The sequence below is a fragment of the Heterobasidion irregulare genome, assembly GCF_000320585.1.
Source record: "Heterobasidion irregulare TC 32-1 unplaced genomic scaffold scaffold_05, whole genome shotgun sequence".
NCBI lineage: Eukaryota > Fungi > Basidiomycota > Agaricomycetes > Russulales > Bondarzewiaceae > Heterobasidion > Heterobasidion irregulare.
The window spans coordinates 1,551,543-1,566,341 of NW_009258201.1; the positions used below are offsets into that span (position 1 = coordinate 1,551,543).

General features: G+C 55.3%; 9 protein-coding genes across 9 annotated transcripts; 6 read left to right on the forward strand and 3 right to left on the reverse strand.

Annotated features, from left to right (window-relative positions):
• The first annotated feature begins 727 nt into the window (after nt 1–727).
• Nucleotides 728–1,373, forward strand: HETIRDRAFT_409601 (uncharacterized protein). Its single transcript, XM_009548143.1, has 3 exons — nt 728–1,042; nt 1,109–1,175; nt 1,236–1,373. The coding sequence occupies exons 2-3, from the start codon at nt 1,131–1,133 to the stop codon at nt 1,350–1,352; spliced, it is 162 nt and encodes a 53-aa protein (XP_009546438.1). The 5' UTR covers nt 728–1,042; nt 1,109–1,130; the 3' UTR covers nt 1,353–1,373.
• Nucleotides 1,374–1,627: 254 nt separating this feature from the next.
• On the reverse strand, nt 1,628–2,234 carry HETIRDRAFT_440102 (uncharacterized protein). Its single transcript, XM_009548144.1, has 3 exons — nt 2,066–2,234; nt 1,936–2,005; nt 1,628–1,869 (listed from the first exon to the last, which is right to left on the reverse strand). Exons 1-3 carry the CDS (start codon nt 2,085–2,087, stop codon nt 1,743–1,745), a joined length of 219 nt encoding a protein of 72 aa, XP_009546439.1. The 5' UTR covers nt 2,088–2,234; the 3' UTR covers nt 1,628–1,742.
• Nucleotides 2,235–2,631: 397 nt separating this feature from the next.
• Nucleotides 2,632–3,183, reverse strand: HETIRDRAFT_147735 (uncharacterized protein). Its single transcript, XM_009548145.1, has 3 exons — nt 3,024–3,183; nt 2,896–2,962; nt 2,632–2,817 (listed from the first exon to the last, which is right to left on the reverse strand). The coding sequence occupies exons 1-3, from the start codon at nt 3,046–3,048 to the stop codon at nt 2,676–2,678; spliced, it is 234 nt and encodes a 77-aa protein (XP_009546440.1). The 5' UTR covers nt 3,049–3,183; the 3' UTR covers nt 2,632–2,675.
• Nucleotides 3,184–3,462: 279 nt separating this feature from the next.
• Nucleotides 3,463–4,022, forward strand: HETIRDRAFT_409605 (uncharacterized protein). Its single transcript, XM_009548146.1, has 3 exons — nt 3,463–3,610; nt 3,681–3,743; nt 3,813–4,022. The coding sequence occupies exon 3, from the start codon at nt 3,829–3,831 to the stop codon at nt 4,012–4,014; it is 186 nt and encodes a 61-aa protein (XP_009546441.1). The 5' UTR covers nt 3,463–3,610; nt 3,681–3,743; nt 3,813–3,828; the 3' UTR covers nt 4,015–4,022.
• Nucleotides 4,023–4,144: 122 nt separating this feature from the next.
• On the forward strand, nt 4,145–7,274 carry HETIRDRAFT_147736 (UDP-galactose transporter). Its single transcript, XM_009548147.1, has 12 exons — nt 4,145–4,336; nt 4,386–4,425; nt 4,482–4,506; nt 4,570–5,464; nt 5,535–5,674; nt 5,733–6,050; nt 6,116–6,222; nt 6,335–6,474; nt 6,671–6,732; nt 6,809–6,931; nt 7,033–7,140; nt 7,193–7,274. Exons 1-6 carry the CDS (start codon nt 4,323–4,325, stop codon nt 5,789–5,791), a joined length of 1,173 nt encoding a protein of 390 aa, XP_009546442.1. The 5' UTR covers nt 4,145–4,322; the 3' UTR covers nt 5,792–6,050; nt 6,116–6,222; nt 6,335–6,474; nt 6,671–6,732; nt 6,809–6,931; nt 7,033–7,140; nt 7,193–7,274.
• On the reverse strand, nt 5,978–7,263 carry HETIRDRAFT_417903 (uncharacterized protein; the record flags this gene model as incomplete). Its single annotated transcript, XM_009548577.1, has 7 exons — nt 5,978–6,050; nt 6,116–6,222; nt 6,335–6,474; nt 6,671–6,732; nt 6,809–6,931; nt 7,033–7,140; nt 7,193–7,263. The coding sequence occupies 7 exons, from the start codon at nt 7,261–7,263 to the stop codon at nt 5,978–5,980; spliced, it is 684 nt and encodes a 227-aa protein (XP_009546872.1).
• A 150-nt stretch (nt 7,275–7,424) lies between the features above and the next one.
• HETIRDRAFT_459043 (uncharacterized protein) lies at nt 7,425–9,321 on the forward strand (the record flags this gene model as incomplete). The annotated part of the gene is made up of 8 exons (XM_009548148.1): nt 7,425–7,465; nt 7,545–7,658; nt 7,718–7,784; nt 7,858–7,867; nt 7,927–8,115; nt 8,168–8,277; nt 8,360–8,406; nt 8,497–9,321. 8 exons carry the CDS (start codon nt 7,425–7,427, stop codon nt 9,146–9,148), a joined length of 1,230 nt encoding a protein of 409 aa, XP_009546443.1. The 3' UTR covers nt 9,149–9,321.
• Nucleotides 9,322–9,927: 606 nt separating this feature from the next.
• On the forward strand, nt 9,928–10,129 carry HETIRDRAFT_173529 (uncharacterized protein; the record flags this gene model as incomplete). The annotated part of the gene is made up of 2 exons (XM_009548149.1): nt 9,928–9,944; nt 9,994–10,129. The coding sequence occupies 2 exons, from the start codon at nt 9,928–9,930 to the stop codon at nt 10,127–10,129; spliced, it is 153 nt and encodes a 50-aa protein (XP_009546444.1).
• Nucleotides 10,130–10,959: 830 nt separating this feature from the next.
• Nucleotides 10,960–14,751, forward strand: HETIRDRAFT_173530 (uncharacterized protein; the record flags this gene model as incomplete). Its single annotated transcript, XM_009548150.1, has 12 exons — nt 10,960–11,197; nt 11,251–11,390; nt 11,445–12,025; nt 12,079–12,940; nt 12,991–13,155; nt 13,211–13,307; nt 13,355–13,763; nt 13,816–14,021; nt 14,083–14,211; nt 14,266–14,403; nt 14,457–14,508; nt 14,562–14,751. 12 exons carry the CDS (start codon nt 10,960–10,962, stop codon nt 14,749–14,751), a joined length of 3,207 nt encoding a protein of 1,068 aa, XP_009546445.1.
• Nucleotides 14,752–14,799: the final 48 nt, after the last annotated feature.

A 14,799-nucleotide genomic window follows, 5' to 3' on the forward strand; every position in this document is an offset into this window, starting at 1 on the left:
TAAACTTTGAAATATGTTCCACCGACAATTGACATTCAATGTATCGTAAGACTGACAGTACAACAAAGAACGAATCATGGGGAAGGGGATGGACGGGTGTGCGCGGCAAGGGCGCCGGTATTGGCATTGGGACACCACAATCCCACTGTGCGAGAATGACCTGGGGTATTTGATTTACCGGGCGCTGCAACCTCACAGGATCACAATCTGGATGTAAGGAGAGCAAGGAGGGTCAGATAGATACTAAGAGAATAAGGATTAACGTACCTTGAGATCGGTATGATATCAACAATGGGACGAGTGAGGTCAAACAGCCGTCGGACCTCCAACCGTCGCTCTGGAAGATTAGCGACAGATCAGTACAAGGAGGAAAATAGATGGTACAGTGCTTACCCATCAGGCGATTGATAAACAATCGTCTCCAAAGTCGCTCGGAGGTCCAAATATATACCTGATTTACTGACACCGTGTCGACGATTGCGAACTCGCGATCGGAGACGGGAATAGAAGGACGGTTTCGTTGAAACCGCCCAGCAAGCAGTCGCACATTGCGACAAGCTGGGAGACCGGAAGGCGCTTATAGGGCCTCGTCGGCAAACGCCGTCAAGCGTCCAGACAGATCTCTGAGCGATGCTCATGATGCATTAGGCTGCGTGAGGCTGCATGAGGCCTTCAGGCTCCTTCAGGACACGGGGCGGATTCATTGATTATCGCAAAGCGCTCATTTGGCATACGCTGAAAGCTTGCATAGATAGCTGAATTGAAATCTATGGACGACCGCCCACACATAACCCTGACTTATTGCATCATGTAGAGTTGCGGTAGATGTGTCGTATCTCTGGAACATAAATTCCACCAACGATGTCATTTGAGGTATCATAAGTTTGACAGTACGACAAAGAGCAAATACTGGGGAAGCGGATGGGCGGGTGCGTACAGCGAGGGCAACGGCATTGGGATTGGGACACCACAGCTCCACCGCACGACGATGACCTGGGGCAATTGATTTGCGATGCGCTGCGGCCTCACAACGTCTCACTCTGGATATCACGAACGCAACAAAAGGGAGTCAGAGTAATACACCATAGATGCGAGGATCGACGGACCTCGAGATCAATGTGATCTCTTTGATGGGACCAGCGTGGTCAAACAGCAGTTGGGCCCCCGAGGTAGCTCTAGTAGATTGGCGACGGATCAGTCGCAGGATAATGAAGGATAAGGCAGCGCGAACCCACCAGGCGATAGATCGTCTGTGCAGTCACTCGGAGGTCCTAGATATACCTATTGATACTGACGTGTCGACGATTGCGAACTCGCGATCGGGGACGGTGATAGAAGGACGATTCCGTTGAAGCCGCCCAGCGAGCAGTCGCACATTGCGCGCGACAAGCTGAGAGACCGGGACGCGCGCGCGGGCATTTATAGGGCCCTATCGGCAATCGCCGTGGAGCGTTCACACTCTGGTGACGGAGGAGGAAATCACCAGGAAATCACTAAGTTCCATGACGCCGTGTCCTTGCTGTTGCATTCACAGGCAGTGTCAAATAGTCCGGAAGCTCCGTTGCTCCAACAGCACAGCACGTAGGTTGTAGAACAACTGCCCCGGATACAGCTCAAGAAGAGGTCTGTCAAGAAACCAATAGATGTATTGTGATGTGTCGTGTCCATCAAAGTCGAACATATGTTCCACCAACAGATGACATTCAATGTATCATAGTATTGACAATACAACAAAGAACGGATCACGGGGAAGTGATGCGCGCAGTAAGGATGACGGTGTTGGGGTTGAGACACCGCTTTTCCTGTCGCGCAACAATGACCTGGGGTAATTGATTTGCGGGAGCCGCTGAATCCTGACAAGATCGAATTCTGGATGGCACAGAACCAATAGACAAGAGTCAGAGAACTGCACCACAAACGCGAGGATCGACGCACGTTGAGATCGGTGTGATATCAACAACGAGACGAGTAAGGTCTTCAGCGGCGTGGACCTCCGACCGTCGCTCTGGCCAATCAGCAACAGATCAGTAATAGGAGGAGAGTAGAAAGTGCAATGCAAACCCACCAGGCGACAGAATAACAATCATCTATGCGCCGATCGGAGGTCCATAAGATGAGATACCTGACCAGAAGAGTAGCATTTGTCTACGATTGTGATGTCGCCGTCGACGACCATGATATGAGAAGATAAAAGGAGGAAATCCTCCAGTGAGGGATCGCAGTCTGCGACTCCTGAGAGATCAATCGAAGGCGCGAGAGGCCTTTAATAGAGGCATTGACGGCAACCGCCGTGGAGCGCCCACGCTTGCCCACAACCGTGACCGTTTGAGGATGAGCGAGAATCATCGATTGCGGAGAAGTCATCCTCTGGTATGCGCTGATTGTAGACGGAGATACATTGATTCAACCAAGAACCATAGACGGTCGTATCAAGAGTAGCCATTCATAGCATCTCAGTCAACCCGATTTCTGCATATTTTTGCCACCGCTTCTTCGCAATGGATTCACAGGCAAGACTGCCGGAAGCACTATTGCACCAACAGCGCTGCACGCCGGCACTTGACGCGTGAAGCAACTACCTAGGGACGACGTCTGCTGAAGAACCAGTAGATGTCGTATCCATTGAACTTGAATAATATGTTCCACCAACAGATGTCATTCAATGTATCGTAAGATTAGCTGTACAACAAAGAACAAATCATGGGGAAGGGGATGAACGGGTGCGGGCAGCGAGAGTGGCGATGTTGGGATCTGAAACACCACAGCTCAATCGCACGACGATGACCTGGGGTAATTGATTTAGAAGTTCGCTTCGGCCTCACAAGATTACAATCCAGACAGAAACACCACGAAAGAGTTAGAGATGTATATCAAAGAGACAAAGGATCGACACACTTTAAGATCGATAAAATCTCAACAATGTGACGAGTGGGGCCTTCAGCAGTGACCTCCGACCGATAAACTGTAAAATCAACGACAGATCAGTATCGAGAGGTGTGCATATGTAGTATATTGGCTCGCACCCATCAGGCAAGGATATGCCATCATTTGTGTCGTTCAGAGGTGTAGAAGATGATTGAACGCCTGACCTCCGTCTACGATCGCGAACGCGCCATCGTGGACGGAAATAGAAGGACAAGCTCAGTGAACTCGCCTAGCGAGGAGTCGCACATTCGGACTCCTGAGAGACTGCATTGCGCTCGGAGGGCTTTAGTAGGATGCTTGCCGGCCATCGCCGTGGAGCACCCACGCCATTAGCGCTGTCCATGTCAGCTATCAGCACTCATCAGCTGCACGCCCACAAGAAGCTCCGCCGCTTGTTGCACCGGGGAGATTGCGAGAAATTGACACAAGGTCACGAACGACAAACTGAGAACAAAGCCAGTCGGGAAACCATTTGATGGGTCGGATTCGGAGAGCTTGACTATGTGTTCCACCAGCAGATGATATTCGATGTATTGTACAAGGTTGACAGTACAACAAGGAACGTATCGTGGGGAAGGGGTGTGAACAGAGGGAGAGCGGCGAGTGTTTAAAGCACCGCAAATCCCACCGCATGACTATGACCTGGGGTAATTAATTTGCAATTTGCCTCAGCAGCTATGTCAGCCTGGATGGCAAGCAGAGAAACCATGGAGGAGAGTCAGAGCAGTGATGGAGTAAACACACTGAAAACGCACGAGGAGATCGTTTTCGAAATCCACATCGACAAGCGTGCCTTAGCGCGGCACACAGGCTCTTCTCTGGAAGGTCGACGACAAATTAGCAAAAAAATGCGGAAAGTCGCTGGCATAGCCTGACAGGGCACGAACCCGACAAGCAACTTGCATGCCTAGGAGAAAGGTCAGGAGGCCAAAATTCCCGGCTGAACACGACGCCAACTTGCTAGTTGGCATCGTGTGCGCCAAGACTCATCCTAGCGGACACAATGAAGAACTTTGTTCATCATCGCAGCCGATAGGATACATAGAAGGAGGATCCACTGGAACCGTCCAGCGAGGAGTCGCACTATGAGACAGCCTGAGGGATCGCAAGGCGCGAGAGGCTAGGGCTTTAGTAGGGGCCTTGTCGGCTAGCACCGCAGAACGCCCACGCTCTGACCACCGCCCGGCACAGGAGGGGGCGACCGTCGTACTAGCCAAGGGGAACACAGCTCGCGACTAGACAACACGGAAGGCCACCCCCACTCCACCCGCCCTCCAGAATGCCTTTCCAAGGCGAGCCGGCAGAGCTGATGTGGTGACACGTCAGCACCTCCAAGGCAGCGCTGCGCCATCGCATCCACGTCGCAGCTGCAGCCACGTACTCTCCTTGTCTCCACCATGTCCTTCCTTCGGTGCGTGCCCTCCCCTCCCTCTCGTCCCAGATGCTGACCATCCGTTCAGCCTCGGCCTCTGCGTCCTCGGCGTGTACTCCATGTTCCTGGTGCGTCGCCTGCCAGCCGTGGTACTCCACCACACAACTCACAGGCCGCCTTGTAGCTATGGGCAATCGCGCAAGAGCGTCGTACGTGCATACCGCTCGCTGCCCATTCATGACATCGCTTATCCCTCTCGGTCCCTGCTCCAGTGTCTGTTCCCTTCCAGTCCGTGGACGGCACCTCCGCCGACAAATTTGAGTCTCCACTGTTCATGGGGACATGTCAAAGCGCTCTCAGCGCTCTCTCCGCCCTCCTTTACCTCTTCGTCCGTCGCAAGCCTCACCAAACACTGACGGACCTCCTGGGCCTCTCACCTCCACTCCCCGCCGCCCAGACCAACGGCCACTCCCTCAACGGACACGCTAAGCACAAGCCCGACACGCGCTGGTCCGCGCGGGCTCTCCTGCTCCGCTACCTCCAATGCGCGCTCTTCATCACCTCCGCCGCACCCTTCGGTTTCGCCGCGCTCTCGCACATATCCTATCCCGCGATGGTCCTCGGCAAATCCTGCAAGCTCGTCCCCGTCATGCTCATGAACGTCCTGCTCTATCGCCGCGCCTTTGCCCCGCACAAATACCTCGTCGTCACGCTCGTTACGGCTGGCATCACGCTCTTCATGGCCTTCGGCTCCTCCTCCTCCAGCAAGAAGCACGCCTCGAGCGCGACCGGCGCTGACGGACATCCCGCCCTGCGGCACAACGCGCTCGGCATCGCCTACCTGCTCGTGAACCTCGCGCTCGACGGCGCGACGAACAGCACGCAGGACGAGATCTTCGCGCGGCACCGCGTGTCCGGACAGCAGATGATGCTCTGGATCAACGTCTTCTGCACGCTGCTCACCGCCGCGCTGTCCGTGCTCCCGCTCCCGCACATCCCCGTGCTGCATCCCTCCGCCGCGGGTACAGCCGAGCTCAGCGGCGCGCTCGCGTTTGTGCGCGCGCACCCGTCCGTCGTGTCGCCGCTCGCTCAGTTCGCGCTCACGGGCGCGCTCGGGCAGCTATTCATCTTCGAGACGCTGCAGCACTTTGGATCGCTCACGCTCGTGTACGTCGCCTTCCTTTGACCTCTCCGTTTTTCTTTTTGGGGCTGACGCGACGCGCGACACGGGACACAGGACGGTCACACTCACCCGCAAGCTGTTCACGATGCTTCTCTCCGTCGTCGTCTACAACCACAAGCTCACGCTCGGCCAGTGGGCGGGCGCCGGCATCGTCTTTGCCGGGATCTCCGTGGAGGCGTGGGTGAAGCGTAAAGGTTCGTCCTTCCCTTTCGACGCGACCGAACTGATCCTCACGTTGCCCGTACTCAATAGACGTGCACGCCAAACGCGTCGTCCAAGAGAAAGAAAAGGCGAAACTGAAGTCCCTCTGATCGTCCTTTACCCACTGACCCTCCCAATAATCTTATTATCCTCGGGTGTGCAGCATATACAGACATTACGATACAATTAGATCATATCAGAGTACAAGGTGGCGGAGAAGCGTGGTGTGAGTGCGAGCGAGCCAACAGCTGGATGGAACGAAGGGTATACCCAAAACCGAGAGAATGTGAGAGGAATCATGAATGGTCCATCGCGTTCGGATCAGGCGCGATCACGGCACTTTCCATCAGGATGATTCGCTTGTCTTCTCTGTGGGGTCGTCGCAGACGCGTCAATGGGCGGCCGATGGAACGGGGCAAAACGAAGGGGCGCACCGCTCGTCCTCGTCCTCTTCCAGCTCTCGCTTTCGTCGTGGGGCATCGCGCTGGGCATTCGAGTACATCGAGACAGCAAGCCCGGCCCTGTATATGCTCTCGTACTCCTGCGTCGCGGCGAGCAAGCGTCAACGGCGGTCTCATACGCAAATCCAAAGGGCCGCGAATACGTGCGCGACGGGGATCGTGGCGCGACGGGGAACGGGAGACGGGGCGTACCTTCATCTGGGTGAGGAAGCCGGCGTTGGGGGAGATGCAGTACCGGCGGTTCTGGACCATGTGCAGCGCGTCCTCCCAGGACATCTGGCACTGCTGCATCACGTACATGATCACGAACGCGGGCGAGAGGCTGATGCCGCCTGCGCGTGGGCGTGCCGCGGTCCACGATCGGGGCCAGAGGCGGCCAGGGAGATGCCGGAGACGCACGGGGCAGAGGGAGAGGGAGGCGCGGTGCGGTGGGACGGGGAGATGGGAGGGCGATGCGGCGATGAGATGAGATGCGATGGCGAGATCGGGATTGGGCGAGGGAGTGGGAGGGGAGGGGGGCGGGCTTACCGTTGCAGTGGACGAGGACGCGACCGCCCTGTGCGAGCGCGGCATTGATGAATTCGCGGGCTCTGAGAGGTGCACGAACGCGTGGGTGTGGGCAAAGGGTCGCGCGCGTGCGGAAGAAAAGGGGCGAAGAGGACATACTTCGGAAAGAGGCGGATGAGGTTCTGCTCCTCGCTGTCCTGCACGTCGAGGACGAGGTAGGAGAAGGCCTCTGGGAAGCGGGGGCGCACGGAGAAGGCCTCTTTTGCGTCCCGAATGCAGACTCTGGGAACGCAGATACAAAGGCGTGAGTGGGGCCGCTGAGTGACGCACGGCGACACAAGCCCACAAGGAAGAGACGTGGGGGTGGGGGGAGACGCGCGTACATGTGTGTTATGCGGAGGTTGCGGAGGCTCTCGAGGGACTTTGAGACGACGAAGGGGCCGAGGAGGAGGCCAGGGAGGATCTCCTGGCATTGGTGGCGCATGTCGTACCTGTGCGATTCATTCAGCGGGGGGCGAGGAGACGCGGGCGAGCGCGGCGTACTTCCACTCGACGTCTGCAGGGCCTGAGATGAGGTCCTGGAGGTCCTTTCCGGTGGGTATGATGGACGCCATGGCTTATGCGTGGAGGAGGAGGAGGAGGAGGAGGACAAGGGGGCGTGAGCCACTGAATTGAGCTGATGAGTAAGGGAGCGACTCGCCCTCGTCGCGTCCCTAGCCTCTGTCCACACCACAGCAGCCCACCATTGCGTGCTCTGCGCGTGCTCGCCTCCGTCATGTCCCACAGCTCAGACGATATATCTGACGCCGACATCCCGTTCGTCTCCCTCCCCCTCCCCCTCCCCCTCTCCCTCACCCCTTCCCATGTGCATCTCTTCTGACGACGCGTTCTACAGGGTCCTCATACAGCATTCACCTCCTCCGATCCCCGAGTCCCAGAAGGACTCTCGGCGTGTTCCATTGACCATCATCTCAGGCTTCCTCGGTGCAGGCAAGTCCACGCTTCTCAAGTCAGTCCCTGTCTGCACTCGCCCCCCTCACTCCTTCTGAACGGCTCTCTCTGCGCTAGACGCATCCTCTCAGAGAACCATGGCTATCGGATAGCCGTCATCATGAATGAGTTTGCAGACACCGCCGTGAGCTGTTCGCTCTCCTCTCTCCGTCTCCGCGTCGCCCGACACGACAAGCTCTGACTCCCTTGCTCTACAGGACATCGAATGTACGCCTCTCATCTTATTTCTGCGCCCAGTCTTTGACCGACTTCGTCTTCACACCCAGCGCGAGCCATCAATATATCCTCCGATGCAGACCCCACAGCCGAAATGACGGAGGAATTCCTCGAGCTCGCCAACGGCTGTCTCTGCTGCAGCATCAAGGACAGCGGCGTCGCCGCGATCGAGAACCTCATGCGCCGCCGCGGCGCGTTCGACTACATCTTACTAGAGACGACCGGTCTCGCCGACCCGGGTCTGTCTTTTCTACCGTCCTCGACGTTCCGTCGAATTGACGTCAAATATAGGCCCCATCGCGTCCATGTTTTGGCAGAACGAGGATTTCTCCCACGGGCTTGGCACGGAAATCATGCTCGACGGGGTCGTATGCGTCGTAGACGCCGTCTTTGGTCAACAGGTCGGCATCTCACCTCCCATTCACCGCCAATTCGTAGAGTCTTCACGCGTCTGACGCATATCACCGCCCAATTCGCATCCAGCAAATGGAAGAAGACCATGCGTCCAACGGTATCGGCGAGAGTCTACGGTCAGCCTTTTTTCTGCCCTCACTCACTCTACCACGCGTGCCATCGATCTAACACACAGCTCACCGCGCGCACCCTACTCCCCTGCGCAGGCAGATCGCCGCCGCAGACGTGATTCTGCTCAACAAGGCCGACCTCGCGTCGCCAGAGTCGCTCAATGCGACCGAGCGCCTGCTGTGCGGGATCAACCCCGCCGCGAGCGTGCACCGCACCGTGCGCGGCGCCGTCGACCTGCGGCATATCGTCGGCATCGCCGCGTACGCATCCGGACCGCTCCTGCAGAAGCCCCAGCACACCACTGGGCGCCTCCATGAGCATGAAGACGGCGGTCACGACCACCACGACGAGCACGGCCACGATCACGATCACGACCACGCGCACGCGCACGCTACGCACTACGAGATGCGCGGGATCACGAGTCTGCAGGTGACCTGCCCAGTCCTCACCCCCGCCCAGCACTCTAGACTCGACGAGTGGATCCGCACCGTGCTCTGGGAAAACTGCCTGCCGTGGTCCGCGTCCACCGGCGCGCTGCTGGAGGTGCTCCGGTGCAAGGGCATGTTCACCTCGGACACGGGGCAGTGCTATGTGCTCCAGGGCGTGCGCAGCATGTACGAGATCACGGCGCTCGAGGAGGGTGGCGGCGCGGACGACGTGAGCGGCGCCGAGGTAGGGAAGCTCGTGTTCATCGGCAAGGGTCTCGACGACGCCGTGCGCGCGAGCCTCCAGGAGGTGTTTGCGTGAGCCGTGTGAGCCGTGTGTGTGTAGGTCGGCCGCGGGCACGCTCGCGGTCGTGGTACGATCGGAATCGTCTGCGCGTGAACACGGCCATGTACTGACGGCGTATTTTTTGTGTTGGTCATCTGTACGCGACGATGTGCTGCATTCTCTCATATACAGGCGCGTCTTTGCAGTTTACAATTGCTCGTGAGTCCCTCGATCGGTGTCTTCGTGGTACTGCGCGCTTTCGCAGCCTCTCCGAATCGTCCCCCGCTTGATGAAAACAGACATGAACCGCGGCGCAGAGTCACGGGCAGACCCGTATGCGGCTTTCCTGCGCGCCGCACAGTCCTCGCAGCCTATGCTTCCCCGTCTTCCCGTCTTCCACTCCTCGTAGCCTGTAGATATCGAACGTTAGGTCGCTTCCTGTCTGGCCGCGTGATGCACGCGCAGAATATTGAGACACGCGACACTGTCTGCGCGACGCACTTCACATTGTTACCGACCGCGCAGCCATCCTAGAGCTTGAAACGGCTATGTCCGGAAGGGGTATAAAGTCCTGCATCGCTCAGGCAGATGCTCTCCGTGCTCTCCAGTCTCAGCGCGGGTGTGAAGCCCACTGAGAGCTGGTCGCGCCCCCTCATATTCCGGATGTGAGGGCACGTCGGTGATCCTTGGGACGCCTTGGTGCGTATTTCGCTACATGTCTTTTCGTCTCACGCTGAAGAGTGTGTGGTTAGGATTGCCAATATCGATTATTGTTGTGTGGGTGCGGTGCGGGGGAGTGGCGGCGGCTGGACTGTATGCTCATGGCCATGAGGTTCGCATGATTCTGACTCTATTCCTGCACTGCATCACCCACTCACAAGCGTTTCACACATGCGCAGCCGGTCCCCCCCGCCCGCGCGATCATTTCTGTTGTGGCTAGATACAGGAGCGCACCGGATGAGGGCAAAGAATTTTTGTATCCTCCTCGAGCGGTCGCTCATGTATACTTTGCTCTAAATCCACTGGACTTCCTAGAGGCGTTAACGCTATGCGGAAGTCCAGATGAGCAAAGCTGTCAAGAAGAATGGCGCTTGGGGCCCCAAGCGCCATTCTTTTGATTTGCAAATTAAATACCCCAGGTCATTTTCCGCCCATCTAGTTACTTCTTTGTCGTTGTTACCGCTTTAACGATACAATGCTGGATGGGTGATGGTTTACGCGTGTAGTGCAGATGGTGCAGGACAAGCACTGTTCAATGTGTGATTCTCAACTCATATCAAACATGGAGTTGTTGTGCTCCATAGTGCCATATGGCCCTTTCACAGTGCATTGCTCGCTCCTGCCAGAGAAATGGACGTGCAAGTGTTTCGACAGGTTTCAATTCGGTAATTCCTGGCACCTTTGGATCCAGGTCTCTTTCTATTAATTCACCATATTTGGAAGGTGCTGTTTGGCTGTAACGCGTCACTCATCCGCTCGAAAGACATCGTTTGACTGTAACGCTTCATGTGTCACGTGCCTTTGTCACTTCTCTTGTCACTTTTCCCTGCCCCCCCCGGTCTCTGGGAGGATGGTCAGAAAATTGCAAACCTCAAAGGTCTTCCCCTTTGAGTATTGTCTCATCATAATTAAAGTTAGCAGAATGAGAGATTGTCTTGAGAGCACATGCTGTACATAGACATCATTTTGACTGGTTAATAAACTTGAATGGTGCCAGGTGTTGCCCGGAGGGCCGTGATATTATAACCTTAACCCGACCATTGACACGGCACCGACGCTCGGAATGACGCAGCCCATCGTTCGTACAGTCTGCCTCTTGTCTTCACACAAATTTTTACAGGTCTATCATGGACGCCGTGGTAGAAACCTGCAACGTCCGCGTCGTCACAACCATTGGTCATGTTGATCATGGCAAAACGACTCTCATGGACGCTCTTCTCGCCTCAAATAACATCATCTCCTCCCGGATGGCCGGGAAAATCAGATATCTGGACAGTAGAGAAGACGAACAGGAACGTGGCATCACGATGGAGAGCAGTGCCGTCTCTCTTAGATTCAAAGTTATGGAAAAGACAGCGGTGGGAGGTGCGTGCCCTACGTCGACTTGGTCGCTGAAACGGGGTGACAGACTTGTTCAGGAAGCTTTCCAAAAACATATGCCATTAATATGATCGACACTCCGGGGCATGTCGATTTCTCGAGCGAAGTGTCTACAGCATCGCGATTGGTCGATGGTGCGCTCGTGCTTGTCGATGTCGTCGAGGGCGTCTCGTCTCAGGTGAGCGCCGTGGCCGTGATCGCTCGGCTTTGGTGACTTGATGACTGGTCACAGACCATCTCTGTACTACGACAAGCATGGCAGGATAGACTTAGACCGATACTCGTGATCAACAAACTCGACCGGCTTGTCACAGAGCTCAAGCAATCCCCGACCGAGGCGTATCACCACCTCTCTCAGCTCATCGAACAGGCGAACGCCGTCATGGGTAGCTTCTTCGCCGGGGAGCGCATGGGGGATGACCTCCGCTGGCGCGAAGAGCGCGAGCGGCGTCTCGCGAGTAAGAAAGAGAGCCACGCAGACGAAGCGGACGCGATCGTGAACGAGGCGGACGAATTCCAGGAAAAAGACGACGAGGACATCTACTTTGCGCCGGAGAAAGGCAACGTGATATTTGCGTCCGCGATCGATGGGTGGGGATTCCGCATAGGGAAGTTCGCCCAGATCTTTGCAGCGAAGCTGGGGATCAAAGAGGCTAATTTCAGGAGCGTACTGTGGGGCGACTTCTACCTGGATCCCAAGACGAAGCGTGTCATCAGCTATAAGCATCTTCGAGGACGCTCTTTGAAGCCGCTGTTTGTCCAATTTGTGCTTGAGAACATCTGGGCGGTCTACGATGCAGTCGCTATCAACCCGTTCGTCCCTGATCACATTATGTCGCAGTGAGACACTGAACGCCAGCACGCAGAAATCCGGACAAAGTCACGAAAATAGTATCGACGCTCAACTTAAAAATACCACCTCGTGAACTCAAGTCCAAAGACAGCCGCCAGCTCCTCTCCCTCATCTTCACTCAATGGCTATCTCTCTCGACCTCCGTGATCCAAGCCATAGTCGACATCGTACCCTCCCCGCCAGTCGCTCAGCCCATGCGCATACCCAAAATGCTCTACCCCGAGCTCTACGAGTCGTCCATTGCACCGAAGAATAAACTCGAAAGGGACATGTATACCTGCGATGCATCGGCAAGTTCACACATCGTCGCATTCGTGAGTAAGATGTTCGCCGTTCCACAAGCAGAGCTCCCAGAACGGAAGAAGCGCTCGCTCACTGCGGAAGAGATGCGGGCACACGCCAAAGAAGCGAAGGCAATGCGGCTCAAGGATGAAGAAGAAACTGGGAACGGCACAGATAAACCCGAATCTACTTCTATCCCAGCAGCTCCCGATTCTGTTGATAAGGACGATGCGGACTCTATCGAAGGTTTGAAGGACGCCGACGAGACCCTTCTTGGCTTCGCACGCTTGTATTCGGGCACTATTCGTAATGGAAGCACGATTTCGTGCGTACTTCCAAAATATAGTAATGCGTTAGAACAGGGACACCCTCGCAATCGACGACACGTCATAGAGGCCATTGTCGAAGGGTTATACACCATGATGGGGCGGGAGCTCGTAGCGGTGGACTGTGTTCATGCAGGAAACGTCTTCGCGATCAAGGGCTTGGAAGGTAAGGTATGGAGATCTGCGACCTTGTGTGCTGCAGGGGTGGGTGCACAGGCAACGCCAGACGAAAAATGGGCTATCAATCTGGGTGGGGTGAATCTTCAGGTATATAACTTTTTCATGAAAATATGTCTAATGCTCACGCACACTCAAAGGCGCCACCCATCGTCCGTGTTGCTCTCGAGCCAGCCATGCCTGCTGATATGCCAAAACTTATACGCGGCATGAAGTTGCTCAGCCAGGCCGACCCTTGTGTAGAGACCTTCCAGCAGCAAACTGGAGAGCATGTCATTCTTACCGCCGGAGAACTGCATCTGGAGGTAATGCATCTGATCACTCACTGACCATCAACCCCATTCATGTGACTTCCTGTAGCGCTGCTTGAAAGACCTTCGCGAGCGATTCGCAAAAGTCGATATTCATCCATCTAAACCTATAGTACCATTCCGCGAAACCGCAGTCAAGGCTCCCGGTATGCCATTTACTCTTTCTGATTCATTATTCTCACCTGTTCAACAGACATGGCCCCTCCGAAAACCGCTGGGGCACCGCGAGGGACAGTCCAAGGGACAAGCCATCTGAACCTCGTCAACTTCACTATTCGCGCTGTCCCACTCCCAAACAGAATCACCACGTTCATTCGTAACAACATCTCCGTTTTCAAAAGGTTGCAACACGAACAGGCTGCCGCTGACGACTCGACCGGCACTTACGACGAAGAAGACGAAAGTAAGGAGGCTGGCATGTTAGGCGATGTGATGCACAAGCCGACCGTTCGCCCTGAGGATTATTGGCACACTCTGGAAGAAATCTGTAGAGAGATTGGAGGGGAATGGGTTGATATTGTGGACACGATCTGGGCTTCAGGACCTCACAATGCTGGCGAGTGTTTGCTGATTGACGCAAGGAAAGACGGAAATCCCAATTCGTGAGTCACACTCAACTCCGCGTGATAAATGGATTGCTTTATCTTTAAATAGTTTGAGACGTCGTTTAGATCGTACCAAAGAAGGGGACTTGACTGACCAACGGAAGGACCAGCTATCTAAAGATTTCGATGGTAACATCGAAACAGGCTTTCAAATTGCTACCTTCCAGGGCCCTTTGTGCGCCGAACCCGTGGAAGGCGTGGCGTTCTTCGTACAGGCCGTTGAGATCGATCGCGAAGGGGTTGAGAAGGAGCGTCGTACGTATAGTCTGCCTCGTCCTGCGATATATATTCTTGTGCTGATGCCAGACCTGTCTAGAACAAAGTAGGATATCGCAGGTGACGGGATCAGTGATCTCAGCGATGAAGGATGCCTGTAGAAACGGATTGTTGGAGTGGTCTCCGCGGTTGATGTTGGCCATGTATTCATGTGACATACAGGCATCAAGTTTGTATTATCTGCTTCTTTCCGACTACCCGATCCTGACATCAGATTTTCCAGCGGACGTGCTAGGTAAAGTTTACGGCGTTGTAGCAAAGCGGCGTGGGAGGATAGTGGCAGAGGAGATGAAGGAGGGGACCTCGTTCTTCACCGTGCAAGCAATGTTGCCAGTCGTGGAAAGCTTTGGATTTGCGGATGGTGCGTGCACATTATTGGCGTGTGCGTGGAATGCCTTTGACCTAGATTGGCAGACATCCGGAAGCGAACATCAGGGGCAGCAAGCCCACAGCTTGTTTTCAGTGGGTGAGTGTGAATTATTTCCCTGATGTGAAGAATAGGAACTGAAGCTCGCTCAGATACGAGTTATTGGATCAGGATCCATTTTGGGTGCCTACCACAGAGGAGGAGCTAGAGGATCTAGGAGAAAAGGCAGATCGATCGAACGTAGCCAAGGCGTACATGGACGGGGTTCGGGACCGAAAGGGAATGTTCGTGGACCGAAAAATTGTAGAGTTTGCAGAGAAGCAGAGGACTTTGAAACGGTAAAAAGTGTACGCAGGCGAAGGGAAGTTCGAGAGTCGACTAGTAGTAGCT